This window comes from Gorilla gorilla, chromosome 1 (genome assembly GCF_029281585.2).
Source record: "Gorilla gorilla gorilla isolate KB3781 chromosome 1, NHGRI_mGorGor1-v2.1_pri, whole genome shotgun sequence".
Taxonomy (NCBI): Eukaryota; Metazoa; Chordata; class Mammalia; order Primates; family Hominidae; genus Gorilla; species Gorilla gorilla.
This window is the reverse complement of record NC_073224.2, coordinates 130,682,330-130,700,846: the sequence shown is the minus strand read 5'-3', so window position 1 is coordinate 130,700,846 and position 18,517 is coordinate 130,682,330. Positions and strand designations below refer to the sequence as shown.

At 41.7% G+C, this 18,517-nt stretch overlaps 1 protein-coding gene across 4 annotated transcripts in view; it reads right to left on the bottom strand.

The window, feature by feature from the left end:
* SORT1 (sortilin 1) overlaps positions 1–14,651 on the bottom strand; it is an 88,185-nt gene extending 73,534 nt beyond the window's left edge. Inside the window, exon 1 of one of the 4 annotated variants that reach the window (XM_019011709.4) lies at positions 14,274–14,651. In XM_019011709.4, the coding sequence (XP_018867254.4) occupies positions 14,274–14,579 (306 nt within the window). In that variant the 5' untranslated portion in view covers positions 14,580–14,651. Of the gene's footprint in view, positions 1–9,714; positions 9,868–13,890; positions 14,027–14,273 lie in introns of those variants that run through there. The other 3 variants (XM_031008972.3, XM_055353807.2, XM_031008977.3) reach the window with 3 other exon arrangements.
* Between the last annotated feature and the right edge of the window lie 3,866 nt (positions 14,652–18,517).

The window sequence follows — 18,517 nt, the reverse complement described above, 5'->3', positions numbered from 1 at the left end:
TGGCATTCTTCACATACCTGCCCTCTTTCAACAAATATGTCTGCATGCCTACCATGTGCTGTGATAATACATGCTCTGAGCTACTGAAGATTATAACCTATCAACAGGCATCTTACGTACAGAAATCTAAAAATAAAGGCTAAACATGCTAGACTTTTAATCTACAGAAGTCAGCCTGTCACAATGAAAATAAAACTACAAAAGAACGTTAAGCCTAGCTCAGTAACTAACTGGTTGGGAAGGTAAGCATAAATCATCTTATCTGTTGGGAATCCATTTCCTCAGGGGTAAAACTGAGAATTACAAAGGCAAGGCATCGGTGATCCCATACAGACTGCAGATCTAGGATTAGGCTTCCAAACCCCAGTGAGGCCTAGAACACAACCTGAGTGATGCTTTTGCAGGCAGGAAGAAAATCCTAACAGAATATAGTTCTGTTAAATTAGGCACTGCTAGAATCATAAAACATGAGCCAGAAATAAGATCACAAATGTCCCAGTTCTCATGAAGTCTATTCTTGGAAATGAAAAAATTAACTACAAAATAATGTACAAGTTTCCAAATCTATTTAATTATTCAGAGTTTTCTGAGGGAGCATGATACAGAGGAGAGTACCAGGCTAATAATCAGTCAACCCAAATTTTATTTCCAGCTCTACAAAATGCTGCGTGAAATTGGGCAGCACAACCTGACATCATTACCGAAGTGCGGGGGCTAGAATGACAATCTTTCCAGTCTCTCTAAGCTTTAAAATTCTATGATTCATCAATAATTTAGCCACTCAGTTTGCTTTTCAACTGCTATGTATCTGGGTTTTTGTTGTTTTCGAGATCAGCTCCCTGCTCCACAATAAGCCAGTGTTCAAAGGAGAGGGGCAACAGCAACCTCCATGATTCAGATGCCTCAGCAACCCGGATACTCACCGAAAAGAAGCAAGGAGACCTCTGATGTCACTATCATGCATTAAAAATCTGTGCATTTGACTTCTAAGAGAAATCTGCAGACCATCACTCTAATTCAATTTATTAAACTGGTTAGAATTGTCTAATATTAGAAATCAGCTTTCTCAGCATAGAGAGGAAGCAAATCAAATTTGAGGGTGATATATGTAGAGACAGACAGGGACAACAGCAAGAGGAAGAGGATATTACAACAGGAATTACAAAGGGAATATCATTTCTGCAGCAAAAAAGCAAACAGGCAGACAATGGCATTAAGTTTATAATCCAGGACATCTGAAATGGGAGAAGATAGCCCCACATATCTCAATAGCTCCTGTGGGTATTAAATGTCATACCACATTAAAATACTGTGAGTCATTGTCTTAGTCCATTTTCAGTTGCTATAAAAGAATATCCAAGACAGGGCAATTTATAAAGAAAAGATGTTTATGTAGCTCACAGTTCTGGAGGCTGTGAAGTCCAAGAGCATGGCATAGGCATCTGCAGAGGATCATCTCATGGCAGAAAGTGGAAGCAAGCACAGGAGACACAGAAAAGAAATAGGACCAGGCCAGGCATGGTAGCTCACGCCTGTAATTGCAGCACTTTGGGAGGCCAAGGCAGGTGGATCACTTGAGGTCAGGAGTTTGAAACCAGTCTGGGCAACATGGTGAAACCCCATCTCTACTAAAAATACAAAAATTAGCCAGGTGTGGTGGCGTACACCTGTAATCCCAGCTACTTGGGAGGCAGAGGCACGAGAATCCCTTGAACCTGGGAGGCGGAGGTTGCAGTGAGCTGAGATCACAACACTGCACTCCAGCCTCGACAATAGAGTGAGACTCTGTCTCAACAACAACAACAACAACAACAACAACAAAAAGAAAAGAAATAGGACCAAACTCTCTCCCTATTATAATTAACCCACTCCTGGGATAAAGGCTTTAATCCATTCATGAGTTGGTGCCCTCATGATATACTACCTCTTAAAGACCCACCACTTAATACTGTTACATTGACGATTAAGTTCCTAAAACATGAATTTGGGGAGGCACATTCAAACCACAGCAGTCCTGGTATAGCATAATTTATTCTCTTCTTAGTGACCTAGGCTCATACTGTTGACCAAGAAGGCAGAGAAGTATATTAGAAAGATTTCCATTAAAAAAGCAAGCAAACAAAAAACCTTTGGCACTTATAAAAGGGTAGGCTTAGTTTTTGAAAGTCACTTCCATGAAACAATTCATTTCTCAATAAATAGCTACATTTCATAATTTTTGCATTTAATTGTTATATCTTAGTTCATTTTAAAGAAAAGAAAGTGACAAAGAGATATGCTCCAGTTGCCAGCTGACTGAGCCGAGAGAACCATAAAGGCTTGCTGCTTATCCCTTGGGTGTGGGCGCTAACCCCTTCCCCCATTCCCTCTGCCACAACCACACTGGCCTTCTTCCAGATCCTGGAGTATGCCAAGCTCTTTCTAGACCCAGGCCTTATGAACATGTTGTTCTCTCTGCCTGAGATACTCTTCCTGGCAAAATTCTATTCAAGTATCAGTTTAAATAATTTCTCAGTGAATCTTTCCTAATGCCCCAGACTGAAAAAGACCTGTCAATTATTCCTGTGGTTACTATTTTTCTTCTTGGTAATTACTACATTTATAATTATATATCATTTAGTGCCATTTTCTCTATTGGTCCATAAAGTTCCATCGAGGCAGAGGTCTGGTGTTCTACACCAGTTCCCAGGACCTGATAAGTGCCTCATGTGTATAGGTGCTCGACAAACAACTGCTGAATTAAAGAAAAACAATAATATTTAACCTTTACTAAGCACTTATTATATTAGTATTATATATTAAGGTACTCACTGTTAATTTATAAAGAAAGCAGCAGGCTCAGAGGCATTAAGTAATTTGCTCAAAGTCAAAAAGTTGGTAAGTGGCAGAGCAAGGTTTCAATCTCATGTCTGTCTGACTCCAGACTACACATTTCATGACTACTCTTTCTTCAGCATTGTGGGAGGCAAAAGTGATGAAGGACTCATAGTACAAGCTGGGCCCTACCTTTAAGGAGTTTATCATTTAGGGAGTAAAACTTCTATAAATGAAACTGAACACAAGACAGAAGTGTTGTATTACATGGCACAGTCCAAAATTATAGAAGAGAACAGGAAAAACTAACAAGGGCTAGAAGGGCATTCAGACAGGAAGAAACCCATGAAAACAAAGATGGAGAAGCAACAGACCATATGGGGAGCTGAAGGGACTGGTTAGAAGGTCACTTTAACTGAAACAGAGGGTTAATATAGGCCAGGAAGTGGTGAAATAGAAGGTTAAACAAATATGCACATAGGCCAGGTGTGGTGGCTCACACCTATACTCCTAGCACTTTGGGAGGCCCAGGCGGAAGGATCATTTCAGCCCGGGAATCCAAGACCAGCCTAGGCAGCATAGTAAGACCTCGTCTCTATTTTTAAATAATTGTTAAAAGTTTAAAAAAGCAATATGCACGTAATAAAAAATAATTCCATCAACATTCTGGTCCGCTATTCTTTCAAGCAAAGTTCCGAAGAAGTACTTATCACATTTCACTAATATTTCTTGAAACTTCACAGAGATCAGTAGAGTGCAAAGCTAACAGCAGCTGCTCAGTTAAAGAAAGGGGTGAAATATGCAAGGTGCTATTTCAGAGCTATCAGCTTAAACCAGAGTCATTAACTCTTAAATTAAAGCTTAATGAAGGGGAAGAAAAATTGTTATTAAATTATAGTCTTTAAAAAATAATTTGGTCAGGTGCAGTGGCTCATGCCTGTAATCCCAGCACTTTGGGAGGCTGAGGCAGGCAGATCACCTGAGGTCAGGAGTTCAAGACCAGCCTGGCCAACATGGTGAAACCCCATCTCTACTAAAAATACAAAAATTAGCCAGGTGTGGTGGTGCACATCTGCAGTCCCAGCTACTTTGGAGGCTGAGGCAGGAGGATCACTTGAACCCAGGAGGCAGAGGCTGCAGTGAGCTGAAATCATGCCACTGTACTCCATCCAGCCAGGACAACAGTGAGACTCAGTCTCAAAAAATAAATAAATAAAAATAAATAACTTTAAGTTATTTAAACCTACTTACTAGCCAGGCACAGGGATATGTGCCTGTAGTCCTAGCTATTGCAGAGGCTGAGGCAGGAGGATCACTTGAGCCCAGGAATTCAAGGTTACAACAAACCATGATTACACCCCTGCACTCCAGTCTGGGTGACACAGTAAAGACCATGTCTCTTAAATTTTTAAATTTTGTTTTAAAACAAAACAAAAACTATTTAACCATATATGCTTGAAGCTATTATAACCAGATGACCAGGTATCTGATTACTGTTTTCTGATTATTAATCTGATTATTTTCTTCTCTATCTCCCATAGCTTCAAGAAAGGCATTTTGGGCTGGGCGCGGTGGCTCACGCCTGCAATCCCAACACTTTGGGGCCGAGGTGGGTGGATCACGAGGTCAGGAGTTTAAGACCAGCCTGGCCAAGATGGTGAAACCCCATCTCTACTAAAAATACAAAAATTAGCCGGGTGTGGTGGCGGGCACCTGTAATCCCAGCTACTTGGGGGGCTGAGGCAGAGAACTGCTTGAGCCCCGGAGGCGGAGGTTGCAGTGAGCCGAGATAGTGCCACTGCACTCCAGCCTGGGCAACAGAGCGAGACCCTGTCTCAAAAAAAAAGAAAAAGAAAGAAAGGCATTTTGAATAGATGATCTCTGCCTAACCCTATCCCCCACCCTCCTCTTTTTTCATCCTGAGTCCAGTGATACAAGTAGTACATTTTTTTTTTCCTTTTAGATATGGGACCTCACTATGTTGCCCAGGCTGGCATACAGTGGCTATTCACAGATGCAATCATAGTGTCCTATAGCTTTGAACTCCTGGGCTCAAGCTATCCTCCTGCCTCAGCCTTCCAAATAGCTGGAACTCTAGATGTGCACCACTACCTACCCCTAATAAATTTTTTTTGTATTTTTGGAAGACAGCATCTCGCTCTGTTGCCCAGGCTGGAATGCAGTGGCGCAATCATAGCTCACGACAGCCTCAAAACTCCTGGGCTCAAGTGATCCCCTCACCTCAGACTCTTGTGTGGCTAGGGCTACCGGCATATGCTACCATACCAGGCTAATTAAAAAATTTTTTTTATACAGATGGGGTCTCACTATGTTGCCCAGGCTGGTTTCAAACTCATGGGCTCAAGTGATTCTCTTGCCTCAGACTCCAAAAATCTTGGGATTATAGGTGTGAGTCACCCTGCTTAGCCAGGGCTAATATGTCTTAATCCAGATGCAGTTCTTGTGAGTACCTATAATAATTCTCTAGAAATATTAGAGATATGAAAAAAATTAAGCACATGTACAAATATTTAAGCATCTAACTGGTAATGTGTCAGAAGCTTTGTAGTGAAAATCATTACAAGAAATCCTCAACAAAAGAATATACACTAAATCCCGTACTATCTTCACAATGACCCTAAGAGGCAGTATTAGTACTCCCATTTCATAGATGAAAAATCTAAGGTTCAGAGAGGTTAATTTGTCCATGGTCACCACTGAAGTTTGAATCCAGATCTAATACCTGAGATCCTGTTCCCCCAAACTACTGCCTCAAACCATCATCAATTATATTAACAAAAGTTTGACATAATCACAAAGGCTTAAAAAAAGAAGAAAACCACTACATACACGTCTTACATTTCTGCCAATCTTGACTCACTTTAATTCTTGCCACCCCCACCCAAGCCTGTCATCCAACTCTGCCAAGTGATAAACCAAATGCATTTATGCCTCATCCGTCTGCTTTAATACACATGCTCCTCAGGGTTTGGCTCAAGGGCTGTATCTATCAGGATCACCTGGCTGAGAAGCAGGCCCTGTGGAGGCTGTGACACATCAGCAGGTTTATTAAGGAATTATACAAATCATACTCATACGGTACTTCAAGGTTTCAAAATATTTTCACATATATCTTCTCTTCAAAACTTCATGATAATCCTCCATTTTATGTAATGGGAAACTGAGGCCTAGAAAGGCTAGTTGAACTCTGTTGAGGGTACTATGACCTTGAGAAAAAGAGTAGAATTCACAACTATATTACTTATAACTGGGATCTCATAACTTTGCCTTATCCCTAAAGCAAATGCATTGATTTCAACACTCCTATGAAACACTTCCAAATGCAGCACCATGTTGGGACATCTGTGTTCTACTCCCAGCTCTTGGCCAGTAAGCAAGTCAGCCAGCCGCATCAGCAAAAGGGCTCTGACCAGCTAATCGGCCCAATAATCCATGATTCAAACCATTAAGCACATTATCAGCAAGAGTTCAACCTTATCCTTGTTCACAAATGTTCAGAAAAATCTGTTCATAGGCATCACTGTCTTACAGCTCCTGGCTTCCTCATGCCTTGGCTCACATTCTTCTTCAACCAGGTCCAGAAGTTTAGGAGTGCTTTTTGGAAACGTTAGCACTTCAATTATAAAGGATGGTCTGCCTCACCTTCTGTTCTGCTTTCCTCTGGAACCTTCACATCCAAGACCAAAGCAATGGCCGGCCTCTGAAAGGGGAACTCTTCTTGGCTTCCCATTTCTACCTCTGGTTCCTCCAGCTCTAGCCTCATGTCTAGCACTATCTGTTAAAACTCTTTCACAAGTAAGTCCTTTTGCCAAACTCACTACCCACACCCCTCCTCTCTTTCCATCCCCCACAAAAGAGCTATTTTTTTTTTAACTTCCCTATATGTTTTCCTGGAAACCTTAGTCATACTCCCCATCAACTACCTCACCCTAAAATAAAGTTTCTGTTGACCATCCCTTGAACATATCTTGGATTTTCCTACTTCCTTCGTGCCGTTACAGATCTCCCTAAAAATCACCTCCACTTTGATTCTCTCTTCAGCCAGAGGGCTTTCCCAGAACACTGCACTGCAGTAGTCAAGCCTTCTTCCAAACTCCCAGTGAAACATCTCTGAACACCTAAATCCTTAAGATAGCCCCAGTGCTTTGCTTTGTTTATGCACAGGTCTGGACTCCACTCAGTACATGGCAGGCAGCTCAGTAAGTGTCTAAATGAATGACATCTATATAGTACTTTACCTTTAACAAAACACGTTGATAAAACTTCTCATTTGACCCTCCAAACAATCCTAAGAGCTGCTGCTCTAGTTTAAAAAACAACTGTAAAGATCACTGAAGTTAAGTGATTTTCCATAATCACACAGCTATAAAGCAGCAGAGCCAGGACCCAAATCTGGGTATTGAGACATCTCTTTGAAATTTTGTATACAACATATTTATGTTTTGAATCCTTTATGACAAATAGCAAATACTAGATAAAAATGATTTGAACTAACTTGTCTGGGAATTATTGAAGTTAATACAAATTTTCCTTCCCAGTTTAATTTCTCCTGGTCCTTCAGAGCAATTGTACTGTGGAACCAGACTTGCAAACTGGCTTCAGTACAATATTAGAAAGGGGGTGTGTGTGTGTGTGTGTGTGTGTGTGTGTGTGTGTGTGTGCGTTTTAGGACATACAGGAAGAATAAAATGCTTATCCAAAGCAAACATAAGACGGATAGTATTCATAAGCCAGAGAAGGAACATACATACGTTTTCTTCTGATAAAAATAAATCAAGCCAATTAATCACATATAAGTTTCTACATGTGAATATATTTATGGTAAGCTGACCATCTATTTTCAAACACACAGGCAGCCAGGATGAAGAAAAAAAGCCCCAGTTTTGGCAGAGTACTATAGGAAAGAGAAAAAGAAAAATGAATTTACTGCTATCTGTTGGGTTTGCTTTTGGACTATTCAAGCTAGTAGCTTTTATTAGCATTAGATTTTTCAGCCAACAAGGAACAAACAGTAAAATACTACCCCCAAAATAAAAGAGAAAAATGTCTTTCATAACTACATGAAAAAAAGTACTCCTGCTATCTTTAAGAACACGCATATTTCACTGAAGCAAGTTCTGGAAGTGGTAGTAAAACACTCCTAAATGTGAAATCCATGCTATGTTCAAGTTTGACTGGGAAGTCAAACAGCCACAGTTTGCTTCTAAATTTGGAATCAGCCAGGAAAACATTTGTGATCACAACCTCTGGCCTCTCCCATATGAATCATAGAATTTTTGAAAGAAATTTTAAAGCTAGTCCAAAACTTCTTGTGCTGTAGATGAGGAATCGAGGGCCAGAGACTAAAACACAAAACAGAAAATAAGTTACATTCACAGAAAACTTCCTCGGCAAAACACGACAGGTTCTGAATGGAAGGGTTTTGTTTTACTGTGGTTTCCTGAGATTGAGATTGGGGATAGAGAAGGAAAAACAGCCTCCATCTTTCACCTAAAAATTTTCATAGGTATGAGGAATCTGTCATGAACATTCATTCAACCAAACTATCTCAAAGCAACATATTACTAACCCAACTTTGACTGCAGTCACCATTGAAACAAGAACAAAAAAGCTGCCTAGAACTGACTGAAATTGATCAGCTTGTTCTTCAAGCCCCATTAATCCTCAAATCCACCTGCATACAAATCACTGAGACCACATAGTGGGAAGAACAAGTTTTCACCAAGTTTCTAAAAATAGAAGTAAAAGATGCAATAAAAACACTGATTACAAAAGGAGAGAAAGGGAACTGAAACTTGTAGAAATCCACAAATGCAGTATCTAGTTCATAATATTGTCAGAGCCATTGCCACAGTTTTGTTGTTTCTAGAAAAGCTGTATTCTAAATTACATGTCAAATGTGATGGCTTTGTCTGCCTTAACATTAGCTCCTAATTATATAAAATATCTGAGCCTCATTTCTGCAGCCTCAAAACATAGTTCACTTTCTGTAAAAAAAATTGAGGGGTAGGATTAGGTAGGAAGGAGGGAGAAGAACAAATGTTACTCCCCCGTTCTGACCACTACAACTTGGTGCTAAGCACTGCCCAGCATGTGATGGTCACACAAGGGTAACAGGCCAACTGGGACAAAGTTGGGGAACGCAGACTCTGCAGTCACCCACTGAGAACCCAATGCCTGTTGACAAGAGTTGACTGGAAACTGGCAGAGTGCAGAAGAAACTGCTAATAGTATCTGTGACCCTGACATGAAAGATCTGATCAAAACAGCAGGATAGAAAGCCTATTATTGTTGTTAATAATCACGAAAAGAAAATAGCCATTAGAAATTGAACAGAACATAAGCCTTCTTCCAATTATTTCCACAAGCAGACATGAGACTCAGATTTCTAATTAAAAATCACTGTGCACAGAGCCAAATATTTGAGTCAGCAGAGATCTTACCTAATTGTTAACACTGCATTCCCTTGGAGCCATCTGTCATACCTGGCTAGCTTTCTACTCTCATCCCAACCGAACTTCAGATGAAGACTAACCTTTCCCCAGATAAATTACACTTCATCAAATCTGCTGATACTTCTTACTGAAATATCCAATGCATAAGTCATTTTAACATCCCTCTAGGGGCTAAAGATCTGACTATACATTGCATGAGAGAGGACTCTTCGTGAGGGTTTCGCTCACTCTGCTCAACCAGGACCAAGAAGGAGATCCTACAGAGCTCCTACTCCTTGATCCAAAGCTGAATGGAAGAAACAGAACTCAAGAGAATATTAAATAAGCTAGACGGCTGGGGGTGCTAGGGAAGGTAATATGAAGAGAGGCCAAGTATTGGAATAAATGAGGCAGTTAGGAAGTTCCGGGGCATTAAAGGACTGACCTTCAGACTTCCGGGTGTTACAAAGGTCTGGCGATCCACAACAACAGGCCGAGGGCTTCAGCGGCAGCTCCCTGAAGCCTCTGACAGGCACACTCAGTCCTGTCAGCTTGGACTCAACCCTGCCAGCGCCAGCAAACAAACACACGCATTCTTCCCAGAGCTGACACCCCATACAACACAGCCTCTCTACAGGGCCTGTTTATTTAAGGAACCAGATGCTTTAAAGTTGGAGTAGAAGTTGGGAAGTTATGTTTAAAGAAGTAGTTAGTGACAGGAGCAGAGGGAGGACAGAAAATAAGCAACAGTTCCTGGCTTTATTCATCATAAGTTTAAAAAGTTTTAAGGAAATTGTCAAATGGTCTGTACACAGGAATGAGAAGTAAGGAAATTATGTCAGCCACCACCACAACTCTGGCCAAGGCACTTCATCTGTTCCTTTAAGACAGTTTCATGCCTACCCTCAAAGGGGTGCTTACAGCAGAAATGTTTTGAAGCAATCCAACTTAGCAACCAACAATAAAGTCTTCTAGGCCTGCTCAATTTCACGCATGTACAAAGGTTATACATGTCATGAATACTCCAAGCAGCTGAAGGAAAGAATCAGTTAAAAATGTGGCATGAAAACAGTTTTGAGTTCCAGGCAAAAGGAAGATTATTGAGTCTAAGAAGAGAGCATTTATAAATGATAGCTAATTGCTGAGTGCTAATTATGTGCCAGACATTGTTCTAATGAGTTATTACATATGTACAGATTATACAACACAATGTGATATGTTGTAATACATACTATAACTCATTACAAAGTAATACAATATTACATATGCATATATTAATATTATGTAATACAAATATATATACAATAATATACATATATATTATGTATATATAATTTAACACACACTCACTTAATTCTCACAACCACCCTACAAATTAAGTGCTCTTATCTTCACTTTACAGATTAGGAACTGAGACACAGAAAACTTAAGTAACTCACCCAGGATCACACAGTGACACGGCCAGGGTTCAAATGCAGACAGTCCAGATAAGGCAGTGCTATACCACCTTACCATGGTAAGTCAAACCCTTAGAACAAAATTAAGGAGCATAATTTTTGGAAAGTTATAACTATTTCTCTTTCTCCGTTTTCTTGTCATCCCTTTTGTTTGTTTTTTTAGTAATAGCCAGTATTTTTTATTTCCACTTTCCCATGAGTCTATTATAGCTAACTTGTAATACTATAACTAGAAAGGAAAATGTTTTCCTCTCCTGCCTCAACTCCTAAAATAAAGCACTTAATCATTAGGACTTCTATGTGAAAAAATATATGCTGTGTGTAATAAACCCAATGCACTTTAAATATATTTTAAATTAATAGATTGAAAAGAAATGATATGAGAAAAAAAACCTTAGAGAGAAAAAGGGAGGCTTGTGCAAAGAGAAAAACCTGCTGGATTTCATGGACAGAGAAGCCTGAGTGGTCATCAGGACACCTGTCTCCTTAAACCGTAATGTAAACGCACTATCATGCTTTAGCTTTACCGTGCTTTCTTGAGAAGACAGGTTAAATGCTAATATATCCTCATAAGCCACAGAAACAGGTCTAGTAGTTTGCTATAACCTTCTGAGGCTTTTCATTCTCCAGTCTAAATGATCTTTTCTTTGTATCTTGGCACCCCAGCATCTAGCACAGATCTAGGCATTTGGAGGGCATTCACATACATTGATGATGTGAATTAATGTGGCTTGAAATGAAACAGGATCGAGTTAAAAGAAATAAGAGAACCATGAACTTTTGCTTTTTCTTGGGACTCGAATCCTGTCATGTTATGTAGGAAAAATGATTCTACATGTACCTTCCTTCCCCAGTTGTACAAAGTACAATATCTCTGATAAAAAGTTGTTCTGTCATGCTGATGCTTTTATTTCACACTGTTTTATAAACGGTCCAAAAATACTAGATCTCTTCAATACAGTTCAGGATTTTTTATGACTTCTAAAACCAAATAAATAAACAGAAGAACAGGCTACTACATAACAATTCTTGGTTAAGGAAGTACTACTTAACCATTTTTAAGGTAAAGGATATTAAACAAAGGCTCCACTTTTTTTTTTTTTAACCAGATACAGAAAGGATGAGATCTCTGAAGAAGAGATCACGGATGACTAACAAACGCAAAAACTTTTTTTTTTTTTTTTGAGATAGAGTCTCACTCTGTCACCCAGGCTGGAGTACAACGGTGCAATCTCGGCTCGCTGCAACCTCTGCCTCCTGGGTTCAAGTGATCTTCATGCCTCAGCCTCCAGAGTAACTGGAATTACAGGCGCATGCCACCGCGTCTGGCTAACTTTTGTATTTTTAGTAGAGACAGGGTTTCACCATGTTGGCCAGGCTAGTCTCGAACTTCTGACCTCAACTGATCCACCTGCCTTGGCCTCCCACATTGATAAGATTACAGGCGTGAGCCACCGTGTCCAGCCAAAATAGCTATTTTAAATAAGGTCACTGAAAAAAACACTGGGAGAGAAAAACTAAAAAAAAAAAAAAAAAAAAAAAAAATTATTGCAAACAGCTAAATGAAAGAAATAGAAGAAAATTTCTTTACATGTGGACTTCAAAGAATGAGTGGTTTTAGGTCTACTCTTCCACAGATTTGGCCTTAGAACCCCTGAGCCAGTTTTTTCAACCTCTTTCTTTGGAATCAATATATTACAAATGACACATCAATTCAAACTAACCAGGAAGACTCTGACTCAAGGAATAAATCCAGGCAGGGCATAGTGGCTCACGCCTCTAATCTCAGCACCGTGGCAGGCTAAGGTGGGTGGAGCACTTGAGCCCAGGAGTTCAAGACCAGCCTGGGGAACATGGCAAAACCCTGTTTCTTAAAAAAAGAAAGAAAAAAAGAAAAGAACAATTAGCTGGGTGCATGCACCAGTAGTCCCGGCTACTCGGGAGGCTGAGGTGAGAGGATCACTTGAGCCCAGGAGGTCAGGGCTGCAGTGAGCTGTGATCACACCACTGCATTCCAGCCTGGGCAACAGAGTGAGACCCTATCTCAAAAAAAAATAGTAATTATACAAAAATTAGCTAGGCATAGTGGTGCACACCTGTAGTCCCAGCTACTCAGGAGGCTGAGGTAAGACTCTATCTCACAAAAAAAGAGAAAAAGAAAAACAGGAGTAAATCTAAATCCAGGAGTAGCAGCAGACCTAAAGTTAGGTCAACCAGCGAGAGAAGAATTTGAAATATGGAGTAAGAACGCTGCGTCCAGCTAGCTCAAGGAAGGAAGTGGTCCAGTATAAATTAAGCATCAGTGTTGTAAAGCCTTTCTCAATCCCCCACTGTGAGAAGGAAGTCTATTCGATTTTTTTTTCTCATCAAGTAGGAAGACTTCCCAGTACTCATTCTACCCAACCTGTCCCACCCTCCAGCACTAGCTTGGCTACCTTTACACAGCTGCTGCTCGGGCTGCACTAAGCACAGTTATTCCTGAATACTTGTGTCTTGTGTCCTCAGATCAGAGAATTCTATCACAGGTAACAAGTATGGTCCAGATAACCAGGCAGTCCAAAGGGAGACTGAGGCTTGGCTGACGCTGAAAAACGGTTACAGAAGGACAAGTGCTGGCACAGAGACTTGGCCACCCATCTCTGCCCCCAAGTGCAATTCATTTTCTTTGAAAGAGGAAAACAGGCAAGGGAGAAAATATATAGAATTGAAAATACATTATGCAAATGTGGCTAGCAAGGATTAAATTGTTAATTTGAGAGAAATAGGAGAAAGATGCCCAAGTTGTGCTGAAGCAAGGAACCAGGACTTTCTTAATAATTAAGTCAGTCCAGTAGTGTGCAAAGGTTGAGCTGCTTGTCCCCAGGGACAGAAATCCCATAATTTTGAAAGTCTTTTGACCAAGAGCTGGCTCAAAGCAGAATATGTGCAATGCGTTTCTTAACTATTGAAAATCTTGTCACCACGGGATATAGACATGCCAGTCAGACTTCCGTACCATGACAGAAGGTCAAATCTGAAGCAGTAAAAGAGATCACATAAATATTGCCAGCTCATTTCCAAGCTAGTCCCCTTAACTATTAAAACACGGTGACCAGATCGCTGCTTCGGGCCTCCTGAACTCCCGCCTCTCCCACCCGGAAAGTACTGACCCAGAGAGGACACACCTTTGCTTCTGCGCAGCCCAACTTCTGCAAGCGCTCAAGAGTTAATTACTCCTTCACCTTCCTGGGGCCTAACAGCGTTACTGGGTCCTGATTATTTATACAGACGAAAAACGATGTTCAAGAGATTTTGACAACTTAAAAGAAAAAAAAAAAAGAATGCGGTGGAAGTCTAAGATTGCCTCCCCTGTGACGAAACACAGCCCCGCCGGCCGCCCGGGCCCGACTCCGCCCGCCCGCCCGCCGCAGTTTCGGGGCTGCGGCCCGGGGGACGCGGGCGCGGCGGGGCTGGGGTCTCCTCCGGGAGTCGCGGGGCGCACGGGCCGGGAGGGGCACGCGGGCGGCACCTCGCACCCGAGCGGCTCCCGGACCCGGCGCCCGCTCACCTGGTGCGTGTTGTTGGCCAGCTTGGCGACGAAGTCCCGGACCCGGCCGCACTCCTCGTCCTCGCCCGGCGCGCTGCGACGCCAACGGCCGCCGCGGGGAAACGCGCCCCCGGCTGCGGCCGCCCGCAGCCCCCAGCTCACCCCGATGGGGCCAGACCAGCGCGGCAGCGGCGCAGCGGGCGGCGGCGGCGCGTCCAGCCGGTCCTGGCTGAGGGTCGCCGGCGGCAGCAGCTGCAGGAGGAGGAGGAGGCCGAGGCCATGGAGCCAGCGCGAGAGGCCGTCCGCAGCTCCCCAGGGCCGCTCCATCGCCGCCGAATGCCGCCGACGCCGACACCTGCCGCCCGGCGCGCCCGCCCACCCCCGCCGGCGCGCGCCACACCCCCGAGCCGAGCGCGGCGCTCCTTGGATGCGCGCGGCCGGGCCTCTCCGCCCCATAGGCTGGCCGCCTGTCCCTCTTCCCCGGCCCACTCCTCATTGGCTCGCGTCGCCTCCGGCTTCGGGGGTCCTGGATTCGGATGCTAAGATGCGGGACTGATTGGCTGGAACGGGGCAGAGACTGCTGAGGTCAACCCCGCCTCGCCCGGCGTCTCCCGGGCCCGGCTTGCGGAGTTCACGTAGGAGCTTCTCATACCTTCCCGCCGAGCCCAGGGCTCCTGGCTTCGCGACCCCTTGCCGCACCTCTAGCGCCCTGAAGTTGGGGCTGGGTTACGTCCCTCCTGTTCCCCAGAGACACTCCTAAAATTCCTTCGGTGAGGCAGAGCCTGGAAAACCTACCCAGGAAATCCCTGAGCTCGCTCAGCTGGAAAAGGGGGCTCCATCATGAACCGGGGCTTCGGGTTTTTATAAACCCCGCTCACTGGAGCGCCCATTGTCTGCTAAGCAGCTGCCTTGCTGCAAGAAGGTGAATGCGAACTGATGTGGGCCACATCCTACGGAGACAGACATCAGGACATCCGTGACTCCTGCAAGCCTGAAGAATAGTCTTTCCATACGTTTGGCCTCTCACCTTCCTCTTCTGCGGGGAGGTTACCGGCCAAAGGCGGAATTACTTACAGGTTTTCCAGGACTTCGAATGTAGCTTAGGCATTAGGGGCAGGTAAAAGGGGGCAAGAGAATGATCCAATGCCTACTGTACACATGATCATTTCCTAGATGCACATTTATTTTACCAAAGTGCCTTAACTCTGCAGTGAGAGCTTCGGACAAGTTTGGTTCCAGTATGTGATATCCTCTAAATTAGCACCCCGATCCACCTCTAATGAATAAAATAAAACCCCTACGCTGTTCCCTTTACCGCAGAAGCTGCACACACAACTTCTACAACACGTAGCACAGGTAAAACCAGTTCTGAATCCTTAAGCTTACTGACTCCATCCCTTTAGAAAGCTAGAAATTGTTCAGTAGAAAAGGTAGCAAATAGAAAGATACAAAATATGCAAGTCATTACACTCAAAGCAAGTAAAGATTACTTTTAATTATAAACTGGCCATAAACCCAAATGAGGATATAGTCATTGCAGAGCAAAATGATACAATGCACCCAACCCGATATTTACATTAAAATATTTCCAGTCACATTAACTTTCAAACAAAAAGACTTAACGAATTTACAAATTTTTCCAAAACAACCACAGTAAGACGTGAGAAGCGAAAAATGTTTTTGAATGCCATCTGAGCAGGATAGTAAAATCACTAGAATAGTCTTTTTAAGTTCTCAGTTACTGGACTGAAAAGATAAAGCTGATGAAAATTGGTGAACAATTTCTTCCTTTCCCTAACTACTATCAGATTAATTTTAAAAAGATTATTTTTAAATCTATGCCAACTATGGGAGTAGATCACAAGACAGTCAGTTCCAGTAGCATGTGATTAGGTGGGGGGAGGAAAGGGGGTTATAAAGGAATATTTCTTTGTTTGGGTGACACAAAGATGAATGGTCTATTGTCTTACTGTCTGAAAAGAAAAAAACAACTCAACAGTGCCACCTCCTGGAGAAATTACCAAATACACTTTTAAACGCTATTAAATTTGTTCCAATTATCTTTACCTTCACTTTTTAATATGTTGCTTTTAGTTATCACAGGCTTACAGTACTTATATATTTCCTTCTTCAAACTGTATCAGCTTCTGGGACATGGTAACTTGCATATGGCACTGAGAAAATGTTTGAGTGAATATATTTATTATTTCACTTTTTAAATTGGAAACCCTAGGAACTATATTTCATTTTTGTCTAATGAGATTGACATTAAATATAAAAGTTGCACTGTCAGTTCTCCTTTGTGAGATACTGGACATAAGATTTCACCTTATTTGCAGGACTAAAGTAAATTTATCTTATTACTAAAAACCATACCTTTCTCCAGGAAACATTCTATAGCAGAAAGATAACATAAAGCAATTACACATCATGACACCATTGCTGTTCGTAGTAAGATCACTTCTTTAACCTAAGAAAGCTTGTTTTAATATTCTACAAAAAAATCAAAGTTCTACCTCTTTGAAGAATGCCAATTATAGAAGGTATGAAATTTACTGTTTTACCAGGTAAAACACTAATATGCTGCCCAGCCAGTGGGAGGGAAAACAACTTAAGCTGAGGCGAACGGACATAGGCTAAGAGCTACTCCTTAGTATTTGGGCATTTTTCCCCCTATGAAATGCATGTGATTCAGAGACACAACTCACCTCTCCCAAAAGCAACATAGGCTTTATCCATTTCTGCATTAACCTAGAGTTAAAAAGGAATATTGTTTATTGTTTGGCTCTCCCCACTAGAAGTTTCACAGGAGCACAGATCATATCTACCATTTGAACAGCTCTCTGCCTGATGGCTAATACATTTCTTGGCATATAGTAGGTAGGTAGGTGCTCAATAAATTTGTTACAGGAATAAATGAGATAGGATTTTCAAGGGTATTTTCTATTAGGATTTAATAAAATAAAGTGATCTTTAGAGAAACAAATCTCCCCATCAACATGCTATACTTAATAAGTGTTAAAATCACTAGAAGTCTCTGGAACATTCAGTAACAATATACTCTAATTCTCTGCTTTCCTTATGTGTTATTCTAGGGCAAAATCCCTTTCTTCCAAATGTTTCCTATCATTGCAGTTTCCAAATGTATATAAACACATTGTTGTTTTTTGTTGAACTACAGTATGGATTTAGTATGAATTCAGCCTACCCAAATAGTCATAATTTATTAACATATAGTACAACTTCCTACACATTAATATAACCAGAGCCCAGCAAATAATTATGGGGTCCCTGTTAGTGAATTAAATCAATTCTGCATCATCCACATATGGATTAGCCATGTTGTGGACAGTGCAAGTACTTTTCAAATCTCCAGATTTCCCTATTACTTAAGAGCTGGTGATCTCAAACAAGAAAATTTGAGCTTTCAAGTCCCAACAGCTTAATTTTGTGTGTCCATGGGCACACAGCATTAGATTCTTCATCTGTTAAGTAGTGATACTGATACCATCTTCCCATGGTAATTTTTGAGGCTGAGATAGAATGATTCTTTAAACAATCTCCACCAATCATATGATGGCAGCTCTAATGGGGAAAGTTCATCATTCATTCCAAAGTCTAATGGAAACTGCTTCTGAATTTTACAATTCTCTTACTGATATAGAGATTTGTAATTGATTGCCAGTGAGGCCAAGGTCATTAATTTAATTCTTTCTTAGTCCTTCACTTCGTAAACAAGGAAATCTCTTTCCAAATTGTCTATCAAGACCCAAGAACTGGTACAACACTGTTGATGGCTGATTCCAACCCATCAATGTTTTGAGGAGGACCTCAAAACATGTTCTTCTGATAGTCAATTAGTAGCATCTCCTTATAAGAAAAGCAGCAAAAATGCACGTTTGCTCCAGAAATTACAGGGCCGAAATGGATTTACAGTGCTGTTAACATCTATTAACCACTGGGAAGAGCTGGACTAGTTCATTTATCAACACCATGGGATTAATGGATATAGTTGATTCTGTTATAGAGCATCACTAAAACAGTTTTAGAACAGACATCTTCATAGAATAGGGATATTAATAACACTGTCCTTTTGGCCCACCAACATTTGCATTTCAAACAAAAGACTGTATTACAATGGCTGGGCACAGTGGCTCTTGCCTATAATCCCAGCACTTCAGGAGGCAGAGGCGGGAAGATCACTTGAACCCAGGAGTTTGAAACCAGCCTGGGCAATATAGTGAGACATCATCTCTTAAAAAAAA